The sequence below is a fragment of the Heterobasidion irregulare genome (assembly GCF_000320585.1).
Source record: "Heterobasidion irregulare TC 32-1 unplaced genomic scaffold scaffold_06, whole genome shotgun sequence".
Taxonomy (NCBI): Eukaryota; Fungi; Basidiomycota; class Agaricomycetes; order Russulales; family Bondarzewiaceae; genus Heterobasidion; species Heterobasidion irregulare.
In genome coordinates this window covers 868,148-881,068 of record NW_009258202.1, presented here as the reverse complement: position 1 = coordinate 881,068, position 12,921 = coordinate 868,148, and the positions used below count along the sequence as shown (strand labels likewise).

The 12,921-nt window shown below is 52.7% G+C and overlaps 3 protein-coding genes across 3 annotated transcripts; all 3 read right to left on the bottom strand.

Moving 5' to 3' along the window:
- Positions 1–2,412: 2,412 nt before the first annotated feature.
- On the bottom strand, positions 2,413–3,026 carry HETIRDRAFT_434621 (uncharacterized protein). The gene has a single exon (XM_009548997.1). It carries the CDS (start codon positions 2,790–2,792, stop codon positions 2,565–2,567), a length of 228 nt encoding a protein of 75 aa, XP_009547292.1. The 5' UTR covers positions 2,793–3,026; the 3' UTR covers positions 2,413–2,564.
- Positions 3,027–4,487: 1,461 nt separating this feature from the next.
- On the bottom strand, positions 4,488–6,200 carry HETIRDRAFT_123080 (uncharacterized protein; the record flags this gene model as incomplete). Its single annotated transcript, XM_009548996.1, has 4 exons — positions 4,488–5,464; positions 5,673–5,853; positions 5,909–6,065; positions 6,115–6,200. 4 exons carry the CDS (start codon positions 6,198–6,200, stop codon positions 4,488–4,490), a joined length of 1,401 nt encoding a protein of 466 aa, XP_009547291.1.
- An 823-nt stretch (positions 6,201–7,023) lies between these two features.
- HETIRDRAFT_154846 (uncharacterized protein) lies at positions 7,024–12,822 on the bottom strand (the record flags this gene model as incomplete). Its single annotated transcript, XM_009548995.1, has 26 exons — positions 7,024–7,324; positions 7,382–7,501; positions 7,558–7,623; positions 7,677–7,712; positions 7,777–7,876; positions 7,932–7,959; positions 8,015–8,033; positions 8,086–8,141; positions 8,191–8,346; positions 8,402–8,505; positions 8,567–8,675; positions 8,725–8,906; positions 8,958–9,315; positions 9,369–9,520; positions 9,576–9,661; positions 9,715–9,892; positions 9,944–10,275; positions 10,337–10,535; positions 10,590–10,681; positions 10,738–10,781; positions 10,835–11,643; positions 12,057–12,223; positions 12,290–12,403; positions 12,489–12,564; positions 12,626–12,776; positions 12,806–12,822. The coding sequence occupies 26 exons, from the start codon at positions 12,820–12,822 to the stop codon at positions 7,122–7,124; spliced, it is 3,954 nt and encodes a 1,317-aa protein (XP_009547290.1). The 3' UTR covers positions 7,024–7,121.
- Between the last annotated feature and the right edge of the window lie 99 nt (positions 12,823–12,921).

The window sequence follows — 12,921 nt, the reverse complement described above, 5'->3', positions numbered from 1 at the left end:
CCATCACATTGCCATTCTTACTCCCCCTCCGGCGCTCCGCGACGTCCCGTCGCGCGAATCACGCACACGCACGATCACGTCTCGGCGCAGCGCGGCGCGTCACCTCGCGCCTCCCTTCCGCACCTCATCCTCCGAGCTCCCCGCGCGGAACTCTATTTCCCAGCCCCCCGCTCCTCACCTTCCTTCTTGGCTTCCTTCCTTCCGTCCTTCCTCCGTCCTTGCTTCGCTTCGCTTCTCTCCTGTTTCTTCATATGGTTGGTTCGCTTCCTGCGCTTCTCGCGCCTGCCATTTCTCCTCGTCCGTCCCATTTCAAAGCACCTGGCGCGTGCTTTTGCACGCTCGTTCCCCGACGTGTGCTCTGTTGTTTTCTGTCCTGTGGTACCCCCTTTCAGCTGTTCTATCCCCGTCTTCATTACGCCCGTCTCGTGTGGTTCGTGCGTGCGCATACACGCGCTTGCTCGGTCGATTCTTTCTTCGTTCATTCGCTGACCGGCTTGCCTCCTGATCTGTTTGACTGACTCCTTGACTGCCGGACTGATTGACTGGTTGACTGACGTTCGTCTCGGCACCGGCACAGGACCCATCTGCTCCCGCTCCCGCCTCGGTCTCCAACCCCAACTCGGCCTCCTCCTCGCCGTCCACCTCCACCCCGATCTCCACGCCTGCCTCCGCCTCCATATCTGCTTCTGCGCCTACGTCCATGTCCGGTTCCGGCTCCGCCTCGACATCGGCCTTGCCATTGACGGCAAGCTCGGCACCGGCGTCGCCCCCAGGGCCTGGGCATCGAGACGTGCACGGGAGCGCAGAGCCGGAGTATCCGCCTCCTCCGGGCCCGCCGGGGCCGCAATTTGCGGAGTACGGGGGCGGTGGGGGCTACGCGGTGCGCCCGCACCCGTATGGGCCTGGGACGGGCGGCCTGCCGTACTTTGCGCCGCATGATCTGGGCGAGGTGCAGTTCCAGTAGGGCCCGGGTCGGTGCGCGCGGTGTAAGCGAGCGGTGTAGGACGACGATTTCTCCAGGCGTGCGAGCAGCGGTCTCTTGCCCCTTCTGCTCATCATATCCCTCGAATCCCGGTTTCTGTTTGCCCGGTTGTTGTGCTTTTCGATGCGCTCGGTCCCTCACTCCTTTTTTTTATTCCCTTCCTCATTCCTATCGCTTGCGCTGCTGTTTTACTCTACGACGCGCACACGCGTGCGCTTAAGTTTCTGCGCTCGTCTGCGCTTCGCCTTTGTGCGCCTTTCTTCGCTCCCGCTTCGGATGTCGGTCTCTTGTGGTTTGCTTTTTCATCCTTTCGGTTTTTTTTTATCTAGGTCGTCGGGCCCCTTTCGTCGGATGCTGTGTTTGCCTACCCGTACGCTCCCCACTCTCGCTCACCTTTTCTGTTGGCTTTTTATGTTCCCTTGCACCCTATCTATCTATCTATCTGAATCTGTCCTTTCCTTCGCGTCCCTTTTTTCGCTCTTCGCCGATCTTGTGCTCCTGAACTGATCCGTCTGTCGTTCCTTTTTATTTTATTGCTGTCTCTCTCGGCCGCTTTCTTTTTTTCTCTGTTTTTTTTTCTGTTTTATAAAATCTCCTGCCTTTCAGCTAAAAGTTGCTGGCTTTGCTCATACGTACACACAACCAACACATGCTGCATACATTACAGTATCGTACCCAGTACTCTACAGTGCTCTTGTCTCTTTGCCACTGCTACTTTGCCACTTTTAGCTTTTTGGTCTCCTATCCGCACCGACGGGACCGTCCGTGTTGTGGTCATCGACGACGACAACGCCGGCATCCGCTGCCTGTGTGTTCATCAAAGCGTATTCTACTATGAGCGTCGCGGAATTCGCGGCGTCGCTGTGCTTAATCTTGCCATTCCTGTTACACTACGCTTCCCCCATTATTCCTTTCCTTTCCTTTCCTTCCTTCCTTCCTTTTCTTTTCTTTTCATCCAGATTCCCTGTTCCTGTTCGGTGCGTTTCTTCTCAGATTCACTGTACGTCCTTCTTGGTTCTGCGCCGTTACGTTCTGCCGATGCTCATCCTCGGTCTTGCTCGCTCGGTCGTCAGTCCTTTTTTTGGTGCTCCCAATATAGCTGCGGATTCGAGCGGGGTCGATTACACGCGGCACCTGAAGGTTGTCGCCGCCGGCTCCTGTTGTCGCGCGCGGTGCCGTTGCGCGGGGGCGCGTGTGTGCGACTCGGACTCACACCGCGCCCGCGCCCCTGTCTGCTCTTCCCCACGTCCACCCATCTCCACCTTCGACCAACAGCTTCGGCTTCGACGCTCCCAGAATCTCCCAGAATCCGCCCCTTCTTCTGTTTTTACCGCCGTGTTCTTGGCGTGCGCGCGCGCCGAGCCCGAATCCGTACCGCGTGCACGCCATGTTTCTCCGTCCGATTCATTGAGGCCCGCTTCGTCGCCGTTGCCGTCGCCATCTGCTGCCTTCGACCTTCGTCCCCGAGCCCGAGCCCGTCAAAGTCGAGTTTCCTGGCGTAGCGTCCACGTGCCAGCGCCGCGATCTTGCGCTCTGCGGTCACGTCCCCCGTCCTAATCTCCTCCGATCCCGGCCCCCCCTCTCAAGCTACGACCCCTGGCCCTCGTCCTTCCCTGTCGTCCGTCCCCGTGCCCTCTCGTGTGCGGGCGGCGTATAGATATCCCTTCGTCCCCTCACAGATGCCGCTCGCCGCCGCCGTATCTGACGCGCCCCCGTCTCGTCGTCTCGTCGTCTCGCCGTCTCTTGTCAAGCTCGCCGGTTCCCAGTACCTATTGTATTTCCGCGCACAGACAGACCGTCCCCCGTGCATCTATTGTCCGAATACTCTCGCCCCGCTGACTGCTCTGTTCTTTTTCTTTTTATTCCTACCTGCCTTTCTGCTTCGCCGCCTCCCTTACAGATCGCATATAAATACATCCATCCTTACATACTCAAAAGGCATACATGCACACATACACATATACATACATACTTACTTATCGTACAGTACGCACCGGTGTTTTGCTAAATGTGGTCGAATCGAGTGTACCCAATTCTGAGATCTAATCACGGATGGCTATCATTGGCTCTGGCGACGATAAGTTAGCGGCGCACACTCGAAGGCGGTTTGGTCTGATTCGTTCGGCAAGTGGTGCAGCGATTGTGCGGGCCTGACGATTCGGATCTAATTGCTCGATCCCCACGGATTTACGGTCCTCGAGTCCCAGCACTGCCAGTGCACTAGCCCGCACGCAAAGTGCGCACATCACACACTGTTCGAAGCAATCAATCACATGGACTGTATGTGCTCGCGCTGGAAATACAAATGCAGCCGTAACAAGCTGATCACGTAGAGGCATCGCTAGGCCCTTCCCCCGAATCGTATCTACCGCCCGACGTCGCGTCCACCTTTGACAGGCGGCGCTGTGGTGCGTGCTGTGTCGAGGCGGGCTACAGGTGCATGCCCGAGGCACCGAGCGCCGACAGCCCATAGCGTACATAGCGCACCCGCGCCGCTCACAGGCCTAGCGGGAAACGAGAGAAGCAGTGCACCGGCGACCAAACCCCTGGCTGCGGTCCGCTGGACTCAGCCCTGCTGTGAATATGTATGTACTCTTACGTCGACGGCGCGCGCGTCTCCGCAGTACGTGTACATATACATATACACAGATATACACGTACATAACACGACAGCTGTCAGTTGCACCCACACAGGTTTGGAGTCTCCAGGAGGGGCAGTGAAGGGCAACCAAGGCGAACGTTTGGGTCAGGAGGGCAGGGGCTTTGAATGGGTTTGAAGGGTCCGGGTACAGTTGTCGTCGTCCTCGTCACATGCAGCCGTCAATGGCTTGCCGGCGGGCAAGTGCAGGATTGAGTTCAGGCCCTAAGTTTGAATGGGTGTCGATGCAATGGAAGGACTGATCATTGATGAGAACGATGGCTGTAAAGAACTGTGAAAAAGCGCTGTGCGTTGCTGATCTACAATCCATGATGATGCACCGAGACGAGATTGGAGCGCGAGCCCGATCGGGTTTGATGTCGTCGCAGTGATGCAAGAGGAGGGGCTGTGAAGGGGCGCTGACCGTAAAATACCGACCGCGGAGTAAGAAGAAACAGTCCTATCGATGAGCCCGGCTATCTCGGGCGATCGGTATAGGTGCGAAAAAGGGCCAGACAATGACGAGGTATGGCCGCATCTTCGGTACAAAACACCGAGCACAATCCGCACATAAACAGGGCGGAACCTTGCAAGACGCGGTGCCGAAGAATAGAGGGAACGGAAGTCTGTCGCACGGACGAATGAGATGCCGAGACCCGATATTTGTCTCCTAGCGCTGTGGGAAGAGTCGAGACACGGGGTTGCAGAACAGTCGAGCATTGAGACATAGTCAATTCGGTTCCGCGAACTGCTTCCACTCCATATGCAGCTCCTGTCCTTCCGAATCCAAACCCCTCTTCCTCACCAAGCCGAAGTGCACGCACTGCAAGTAACCCTAAGTGACCCCACGGAAAGAGACCGCGCCGTCTAGAGCTTTGTAATTGACGCAGGAGACGAAGACAGTGCGGAAAGAGGTAGGCCGGGCGCCGACGACGGGTGTGGGTAGAATCTTTGCGGGGGCCAGCCCGCGGCACCCATACCCGCTCCCGCTCCCGTTCCCGTTCCCGAAGTTGCGCTGCCGGCATCGGTGCCGGCAAAAAGGGCGTTACGATCCATCATGATCGCGTGGACATGCATGCGGAGGCCATTGACGACTGCACGAAGCGCACCAAGTTCCTCTGCTGTGCGCGCCGTCTCGGTGGCCAGTGCAAGCTCGGTGAGACGGGCGAGGGCGTCATGTGACGCTGCAAGGGTGGAAAGGGTGGAATGCAGCCCTGCAAGCGTCCCGGTCAGAGAAGTGCTCAAGTTGAGAGGCGCAATCGGCATTGCTGTCGAAGGGCCCGCACGCGCATCCGAGACGGAGGTGGGATGGGGGTGGTAGGGATTGGCGCCGGAATTAGAGTCGGAGGGATTAGACGAAGGGAATGCAGGCGGGAAGTACAAGGCAAGGTTGGCGAAGGGTGACGTTGGAGATTGTGAATGAGCAGGATTGAAACCGGGCGATGATGGCTGTCCGGCTGGATAGTATGGAAAGGCGGGCGTGTCTGCGGAACCGTCGGTAAGATGACTGTCAGAGAGACCATCGGTGAGAAGATCCTGTGACCAGAATGTGTAAGAGCCATCAGGTCTATACCATGGCCCGAGAGCCGTCTTCACAGCTCGCAATTCGCGTCTGAGTATTTGCATCATACCATCTGATGCTTCAAGTTTCTGCCTGAGCAGAATGTTCTCTTGGCTCAATGCAGAGATGCGGTCATTATTGCGTCCAAAGAAGCCCTTTATTGCCTCGTAGGGGCAGGCAGGAATATGTTTGTCCAGCAGAGAACGACGAGGGCCTGTCCACGGGCAGCCATTGTCTTCGTGTGTGCAAGCAATGACACGGTCCATACAGGATGCGTCGTGGTCTGCCAGATCCGACATGGGGAATTGAGAGTTGCAAAATTTGCAAGCAGTAAGTTTCGCGCGACACTCGGCATCATGGGACTGAAATGGAGTTGGAGATCCTCGTCAGACACGGGGGAAGGGTGGTGAACGCCGGTCGCAAACTTACCTCTAACTCAACGACCTTGAATTCTGAATCACACCTCTTGCACTTGATCCGACGGTGTGTACATGCAGAGGCGTACTTCTTCGCGTCCTTTCTCAGGACTGGCTCTTCACAGTCGCCATGAGGGCAGGGTACATGCACATAAGGACACGAGCCTTGTAGGTGAGACGCGAGGAGCTGTCTCTGACACGTGAAAGCGCATCCGTCTGGACGATGAGGGCATTCCACAACCAACTCTTCCACGAGCTATCCTTATGTTAGTTCGGGCAGATTCGGCTTGATGTAGTGAGCGCGCACTGACATGTCTGACGATGGGACTGGCAGCTAACAAATCGTCATCTTGGAGAGGTGATCTATCAATAGGACATTGTGGCGAGGTCTTCAGGGCTTGGTTGATACAGCCGCGACAAAATGTGTGAGAGCACGTCCTTGTAGTGGTAGGCTCTACAAAAGGCATACTGCAGCTAGATAAGCACACAGGCGGCTGCAAAGAACTATTGTGCTCACCGACATATACAGCATACGAGATTCGAATTTGGAGGATCAACGTAGGTGTATGATTCAGAAGAGGAAGACCAGTTGTTCTGTTCCATGGTGAAGCGCTAGCGCTTGAAGCTGTCGGGTTGTTCGGTAGAGTATGTTATGCTCACTTACATCAGCAAGCGCTTCTTAGCCTCAGCGTGCTAGCGACCAGCGTGCGTGACCCAAACGGTGCGCGAGACGGCTGACGACTCCACAAGCGCGAGGCGAGACTCTGTTCGTGCCTCAGCGCTCTTCAGCGCTTCAGCACCGCTTAGCATCCACTGCCATCTCATATCAAGTCAACCTCAGCCCTCTTCAGCCACGAAGACTGTCATCAAATAAATTCTGAAGTGACGTTGGATTTGTTGCCTTATCAGCCATGGCCTCGAAGAGTCCATGATGCACCTGCAAGGACTTGCTCCAACTTCGAAGGTCGAACAATCGAGCATTCCTGATACTTCGTGGTCTCCTCATAAGACTGATAAATGGAGTAGGTGTGTTTAATATACACTTACTTCGGGCCTTAACCCCATCCTCGTCGACCTAGTCGCATTCCATGGCCCGACAAAGATTGTCATTCGTATCTTCAATTCGCTGTTTTCCCACACTCTCAGACATCTCGCTGGTGGATTTCCCTTGAGAGGAAAATCTCATTGAGGACTATATCGTGGCTTCAGGTGCTAGATATGGTTTGTCGCAAACTTGTTGTTGGCAAAACCCTAGAGCCGCTTCGCCGTAGATATCGACTCATTTCGCGGATGATTTGGGGGCATCTGTAAGTCTTCGTACGCCTGAATGTGCAGGTGAGACATTCGTGGGTTAGATTTTTTCCCATATCTCACAGAGCAATGATCGAGACATGCACCAGTTCAAAAGATAAATCAGAGGGAATGTGACATCGAGTGGTAATCCATATGAAGCATTCACAAAGATATAAACAAGTTGCATGATTAGCTCGCCAATAAGCTGTGATCCATGAACAATGATAGTCCCTAAATGTACGCGAAAAACCCTTTCTTTCCTTCAACTGGCTTCACCTCCCCTTGTTTCAAGAGCACATCTCCACAAGCAAGACGGATGCGCTCGGCCGTGAGCGGAGACTGGAACTCCTGTATATCAGTCAGATTTGCCTGTGCGCGAACCGACTTCAGCGCATCTCGCAAGGCAAAGAGGACAGTAGCTCCGAGGAACAATGCTAAAAAAAGGTTTCGATTAACGAATCTGGTGGCATCGAGATGGCTACACTACTTACGAGGTTCCCCAACACCCTTACTTGAAGCGATAGTACCAAGGTTTGGCCATTCAGCATCTCTCAAAAGGCTGACGCGAAAATCTTGAGGGATATCACTGAACCCCGGTATCTTATATGCGCCTGTATCAACACCACCGTCAATTGCTTGTAATCGGTCAATTATACTGCACACTGACCAGGACCCCTAGTGAACAGCTGTCCATTATGGTTCAGCCAAAGCGATTCTTCCATTGTAAATAATCCTGTTAAACCCATTTATGAGCTGCCAGCAGTTGGGCAAAAGCCTGGAACCTGCCGTATCCTTGAACAAAGGCACCCTCTACTTGACCATCTGCGCAAGAGTACTGATATAAATCTCCGGGATCCAGGGGTAGAGAGAGTTATGAAATACTGACAATCGATTGCGGGATTGATGGACCTTCCAACATCCATCTTGAGGTCTGTGCGGAGAACCGTATGGTCCCCAGTTAGGCAGTCGACTTCTACTTCAACGGCCTGTCGAACAAATACATCACTGAAAATCTATTCAGCAAAGGTAGACGCTGCTCACCGCTACGCCTTGCGTGTAGTAAAAGAATCTATGTTTGAATACGATTAGACACACTGTGCGAGAGGGAGATACATCGCCCGTACAAAGGCTTTGGATTCACGACTGAAGAAAGCTTTGGTCAGTAATCAAGCATTGAGTGGTGGATAATATTCACAATTTCCCCACTCATATCCAATTTTTGGTACGAGATAATGCCCTGTTGCCGATAATCTGAGAATGTGAGCATGTACACAGTATTCTCGATCGCGATGGTGCTCACGACACACGGTCCAGGTAAGCAGCCTGTGCTAGTTTTGTCATAGGAGCATCTGCGCCGAGCTTCTGCCGGTATGGTTCCAAACGTTTATTCAACTTTTCACAAGCATTCTTCACCGCCATTCCATTCAGATCAGTCCCAGACGATGCAGCAGTCGGGCTGAAGTGATACTCGAAGTCGAAAAAAGGTGAGAAAAAAAGGAAGGTGCACTTACGACGTATTCGGAACAGTGCTTGTTGACGATTCGGAGGTGAAGACCGTATCGAGTGGGACTTTGAGTTCTTGGGCAGCAACTTGCACCATTTTAGTATACAAACCCTGCATCATGATTGAAGGCGTCAATACACCCTACGCGAGTCCCATGTGAGTATCCACAAACCTGTCCCATCTCCGTTCCACCATGCGCAACGAGGATACTACCATCGGTATAGATATGGACAAGTGCCCCACCTTGGTTTAGATGTGCCAGGCCGTAAGCAAGTCCATATCTGCATGACACTTCAGCAAAGACGCAACATTCCGATCGTGAAAATTTACTTCGTTGGTAGCATTGCTAGCCCTCGCTTTCGCCATTTGTGATTTGCGTTCCATGCGTCAACTTCCTTTCGTCGGCGGTCATAGTCGGACTCCTTGCGAACGTCTGATAGAAGACGAGGGATGTGCCAATCGTCGACCTTTTGTAGATAATGCGTTGTTTCGCCTTCTTTGTAAAGATTAATCTAGGGAGCGCATGTCAGAAATATCTTCAGCCCAGTCTTCGGCGCGCGCACCTCCCGAACATGATCCACATCCAACCCAAGCTTATCAGCAACCACAGTGATATAAGCTTCCGCGACAAACATGCCCTGAGGGCCGCCGAACCCGCGGAATGCAGTATTAGATATGGTGTTGGTCTTGCATGCTCGCGCGCGGGCATCAACGTTAGGAATGTGATAGCAGTTATCGATATGAGCGAGCGCTCGATCAGCTACTCCAATGGAGAGATCGAGGGAATAGCCGGCATTGCTGAATAGTTCACACCAGAGTGCGATTATTTTGCCCTCTTTTGTGCTTCCAACCTTCCACTTCGTCATGAATGGGTGACGTTGGCCAGAAGTCATCATGTCCATATCCCGATCGAGCATGCACCTGTAAGTGTTTCGATATTTGGCATCTTCCTTACATGTCTGACTAGGACTTACCGAACAGCCCGTCGATGTTTCTTGGCTGCGACAGCGAGGATACCGGCCAGTTGAATGGAGCGAGTCTCTTTACCACCAAAACCGCCGCCCATTCGCTTACCCCGAGCAACGATGCGATTACGTGGCACACCTGTAGCTTGTGCAACAAATGCCTGCGAGTAATTGTTAGATATCACTAGATGATGCTGGTCAGATGCATAGGATTACCTGAGTTTCCATCAATGCTTGAGTAGAGGAAAAGACTTCCATCTCCCCATCTTCGAGCTTTGGTAGGACAATACATCCTTGCGTTTCTGAAACCATCGTCAATAAACGCATTGCGGTCCAGATCGGGACGAAGGTTTACCCAAGTAGAAGTGTTCTTGTCCACCCATCCTCGTTGTACCCTCGAAAATATAATCCGACGCTTTAAAAGCCTCTTCTATGGGCTTCCCCTTTTTCATCTGGCGATCGTATTCGAAGAAGCTATTCGCCTCGATCGCTTCCTCGATAGTAAGAATTACAGGAAGATCCTCGTATTCAACCTGAGGTTCAATTCAGATAATTGTTTGTATCCACTCTGCAGGGGGACGAACCTTGACTGCACGAGCAGCAGCCTGAGCATTGACCTTTGTGTCCGCCACAATCAGGCCTATTGGTTGACCATGCGAGACCACAAACTCTGATGCAAAAAACTGTTCATCATGCGCATGACCCCACCAATTGGCAGCAGGCGATGCGACGTCGTGGTGATCTACCCAGCCAACGACACCAGTCATTTCAAGTGCCGCAGAAGGATCAACAGATTTGAGCTTCGCATGAGCTTTTTCTGAGATGACGAGTGCACCGTAACATTCGTTGCCTATCTTCGGCATATCATCTGTGTAAACAGCTTCACCGGTGGTATGCTTGAGGCCAGACAAATGGGCTTCATGAAACAAGAGTTGGATTTAATTGCGATTAAATGCGCTAAAAACTCGAGTGCTTACGGATCTGGCGACCGACAATCTCCTGAGCATAAGGATCGCTGTTGTCTCGCGAACCGCTGCTCACGACGCGATGGATTTCAGTAGTAAGCTCCTCCGTGGCTGTGGCGGTCAACCCGGGGGCAGGCAGGCTAAGCGTGAGAAGTAATTCATGATAGTATTTGTAGAAAAATGAAAGCGTGAGGGTCCGACGATAGGTTGGCTAGGTGAATTGGATGTGTAAGACGATGGTGTGGGAAAGTAGAAAGAAACCTACCATGCCGCCTGGGACGTCATATGGGAGGTTAAATTGTCTAGAGAGAGCGTCAAGTGTTCCTTGAAGCGTGTCCGGATCTGTAAGTGACTTGCCTGCGCACGAAGTAAGCCTCTGGGTTCCTGACGTGGGCTTATCGATTTCTGCTCACCAACAAGAAAATTGGAAGCTTCCGTAGCAATCACTGTGAATGGACTGAAGAGAAATTAGTTAACAGTGTAAAAGTTGTCAGAAATAACTCGACTCACGCCATACCGCCGTAGACAAGCCTCGCGGCCACAACTTCCCCAGAGCTATCTACCTTGACATACATCCCGGCGGTGACGATCGCGATATCATCGTCTTTCCGCTTTGCCTGCTTGTAGCTTCTCACAACTTCTCTTTCTCCATTACTCACCTGCTCGCCCACAGGCACTTCGAATCTCACGATCACCGCATCCGCAGGCAACTTCGTCTTCCTGTACCCTACGAAGAACCCGTCGTGTAAGGGGAGCGCGAACTCCTTGCCCTCGTCCCTAGATGCTGCACGTGCAACGACACGCGCACCCGCAGCGACAAGCACTGGGTTCAGGTCCGATATGGGACTGGCAGTAGCTACATTCCCAGCGACTGAGGCCACATTTCTGATTTGTCGTCCCGCGAAGTAGCGAAGCTGATGACGAATTGCCTCTAGCACAGATGCCTTATCTGAGCCCATGATGCCATATGTCTCCTGACATACTTTCTCCAGGTCTGCGAGGGGGAAGTTCGCACCAAAAGAAAGCACATGCTTATCCGGTCCAGGGAGCGTGCAGCCACCGAGCTCACCGATATCACCGACATAAATGCAAACATCGTACGGCGCACCCTTGAACTTTACTTCGACCTGCACCTCCGACGATCCACCCACAATCTTTGCTGCGGGATATGCTTGCTTGATTGCAATAATCTGATCGATCGTTGTTGGCCTAATCCAGAGCCTCCGTTTGTTTCCAAACGCCAAAGGCTGGAAGATATGCTTGCTCAATGAAGGAGGGTAAATCAACTCGGTACCGGGATGGTAGGGCTTGAAGTCAAACTGTGGGAAAGATGGGAGAGGCGGGAGAGGCGCAGAAGAATTCGCTTTAAGCTGACAGCAGTCGGGCCGTCCACAGCCCGCACGGTCATAAGATGGTTGCCCGAATGTTGAGTCCTTGATATTAGTGGAGAGTAGCGAGTCATCTGTGTTTCCGCTACGAGATGAGCCCGCCGAATCAACTGGAGTGTTAGTCGTTCCATCGTCTTCGGAGGCGCAACCTTGGCCATCACAATTTGGGCAGCCACCTGCCAGTGTAAAGGGTGAACATACAATATTTTCTGCAGAATTAGTGAACACTGACCAAGCTTTTGTTGTTCGTCGTGCTCCCCATTTCTCCGCCTCTCGACAAGATGCGCAGCTTCCACATTTACTGGAACAGTATACTCCGCATCCTTCCCACCTAGCAGTGCGACATACTCTCCGACAAATGTCTTCGCTGCGTCAAGAATGGGCTTATAGCCTGTACACCGACACAAATTACCATCTAGTGCTCCCTCGAGCTCAACCTGATCAGCCGTGAGCTTATAACCGTGCTCGTAAGCGGCGTTGCGGAGGGTAGCATATATAGACATGACAATGCCTAGCATTTTGGTAAGAGAGGACTAACGGATGGATATGTGATGGTAGGCTGGAAAGTTGCGCTCACCTGGTGTACAAAACCCGCATTGAGAGGAGTGCATACGAGCCATGCGCTCTTGCAGAGGGTGTGGATTGTCGGTATTACCGAGACCTTCGACAGTGATGATGTGTTTACCATCAACTTCATAGATGGAGTGAAAGTATCAGTAATGCATGTAAAACATGACACGAGAGGTTGCTCCGCGGAAAGTGGTGAATAAGCGTACCGGAGGCTAGCGGTGCGAGACATGCATTCACAGCCAGATGACGGACCTTGCCGTTCTGTTTGACCTGATATACAACCTATACGGATAATCCAATATGGATATTGGAGACCTAACACGATCTCTGAAGTGTTACTCACCGTGCACGCACCGCACCCGCCCTCCCCACAACCAAGCTTAGTCCCTGTCAATCCTCTCTGAGTCCTGATAAAATCAAGTAACGTCGCCTCTGGATCTATGGTGTTCCCGTCGAGAACGACTGGAGATCCATTGATGTAGAATTTAAGAGTGCTTGAATATTCCGAGGTGAAAGCATGGACAGCTGCCGAGGGGGCATGCAAGTCGAATGGCATAATAGTTGCTCGGGCTAAAAAGTTCGTTGTTGAAGATACTACTAGAGTGTGTAAGGCACGAGGGTTGCAGATGAGCGTGCGGG

Coding starts and splice junctions, on each gene's coding strand:
- HETIRDRAFT_434621 (XM_009548997.1), bottom strand. CDS start 2,792: ATGCACGGGGGACGGTCTGTCTGTGCGCGGAAATACAATAGGTACTGG.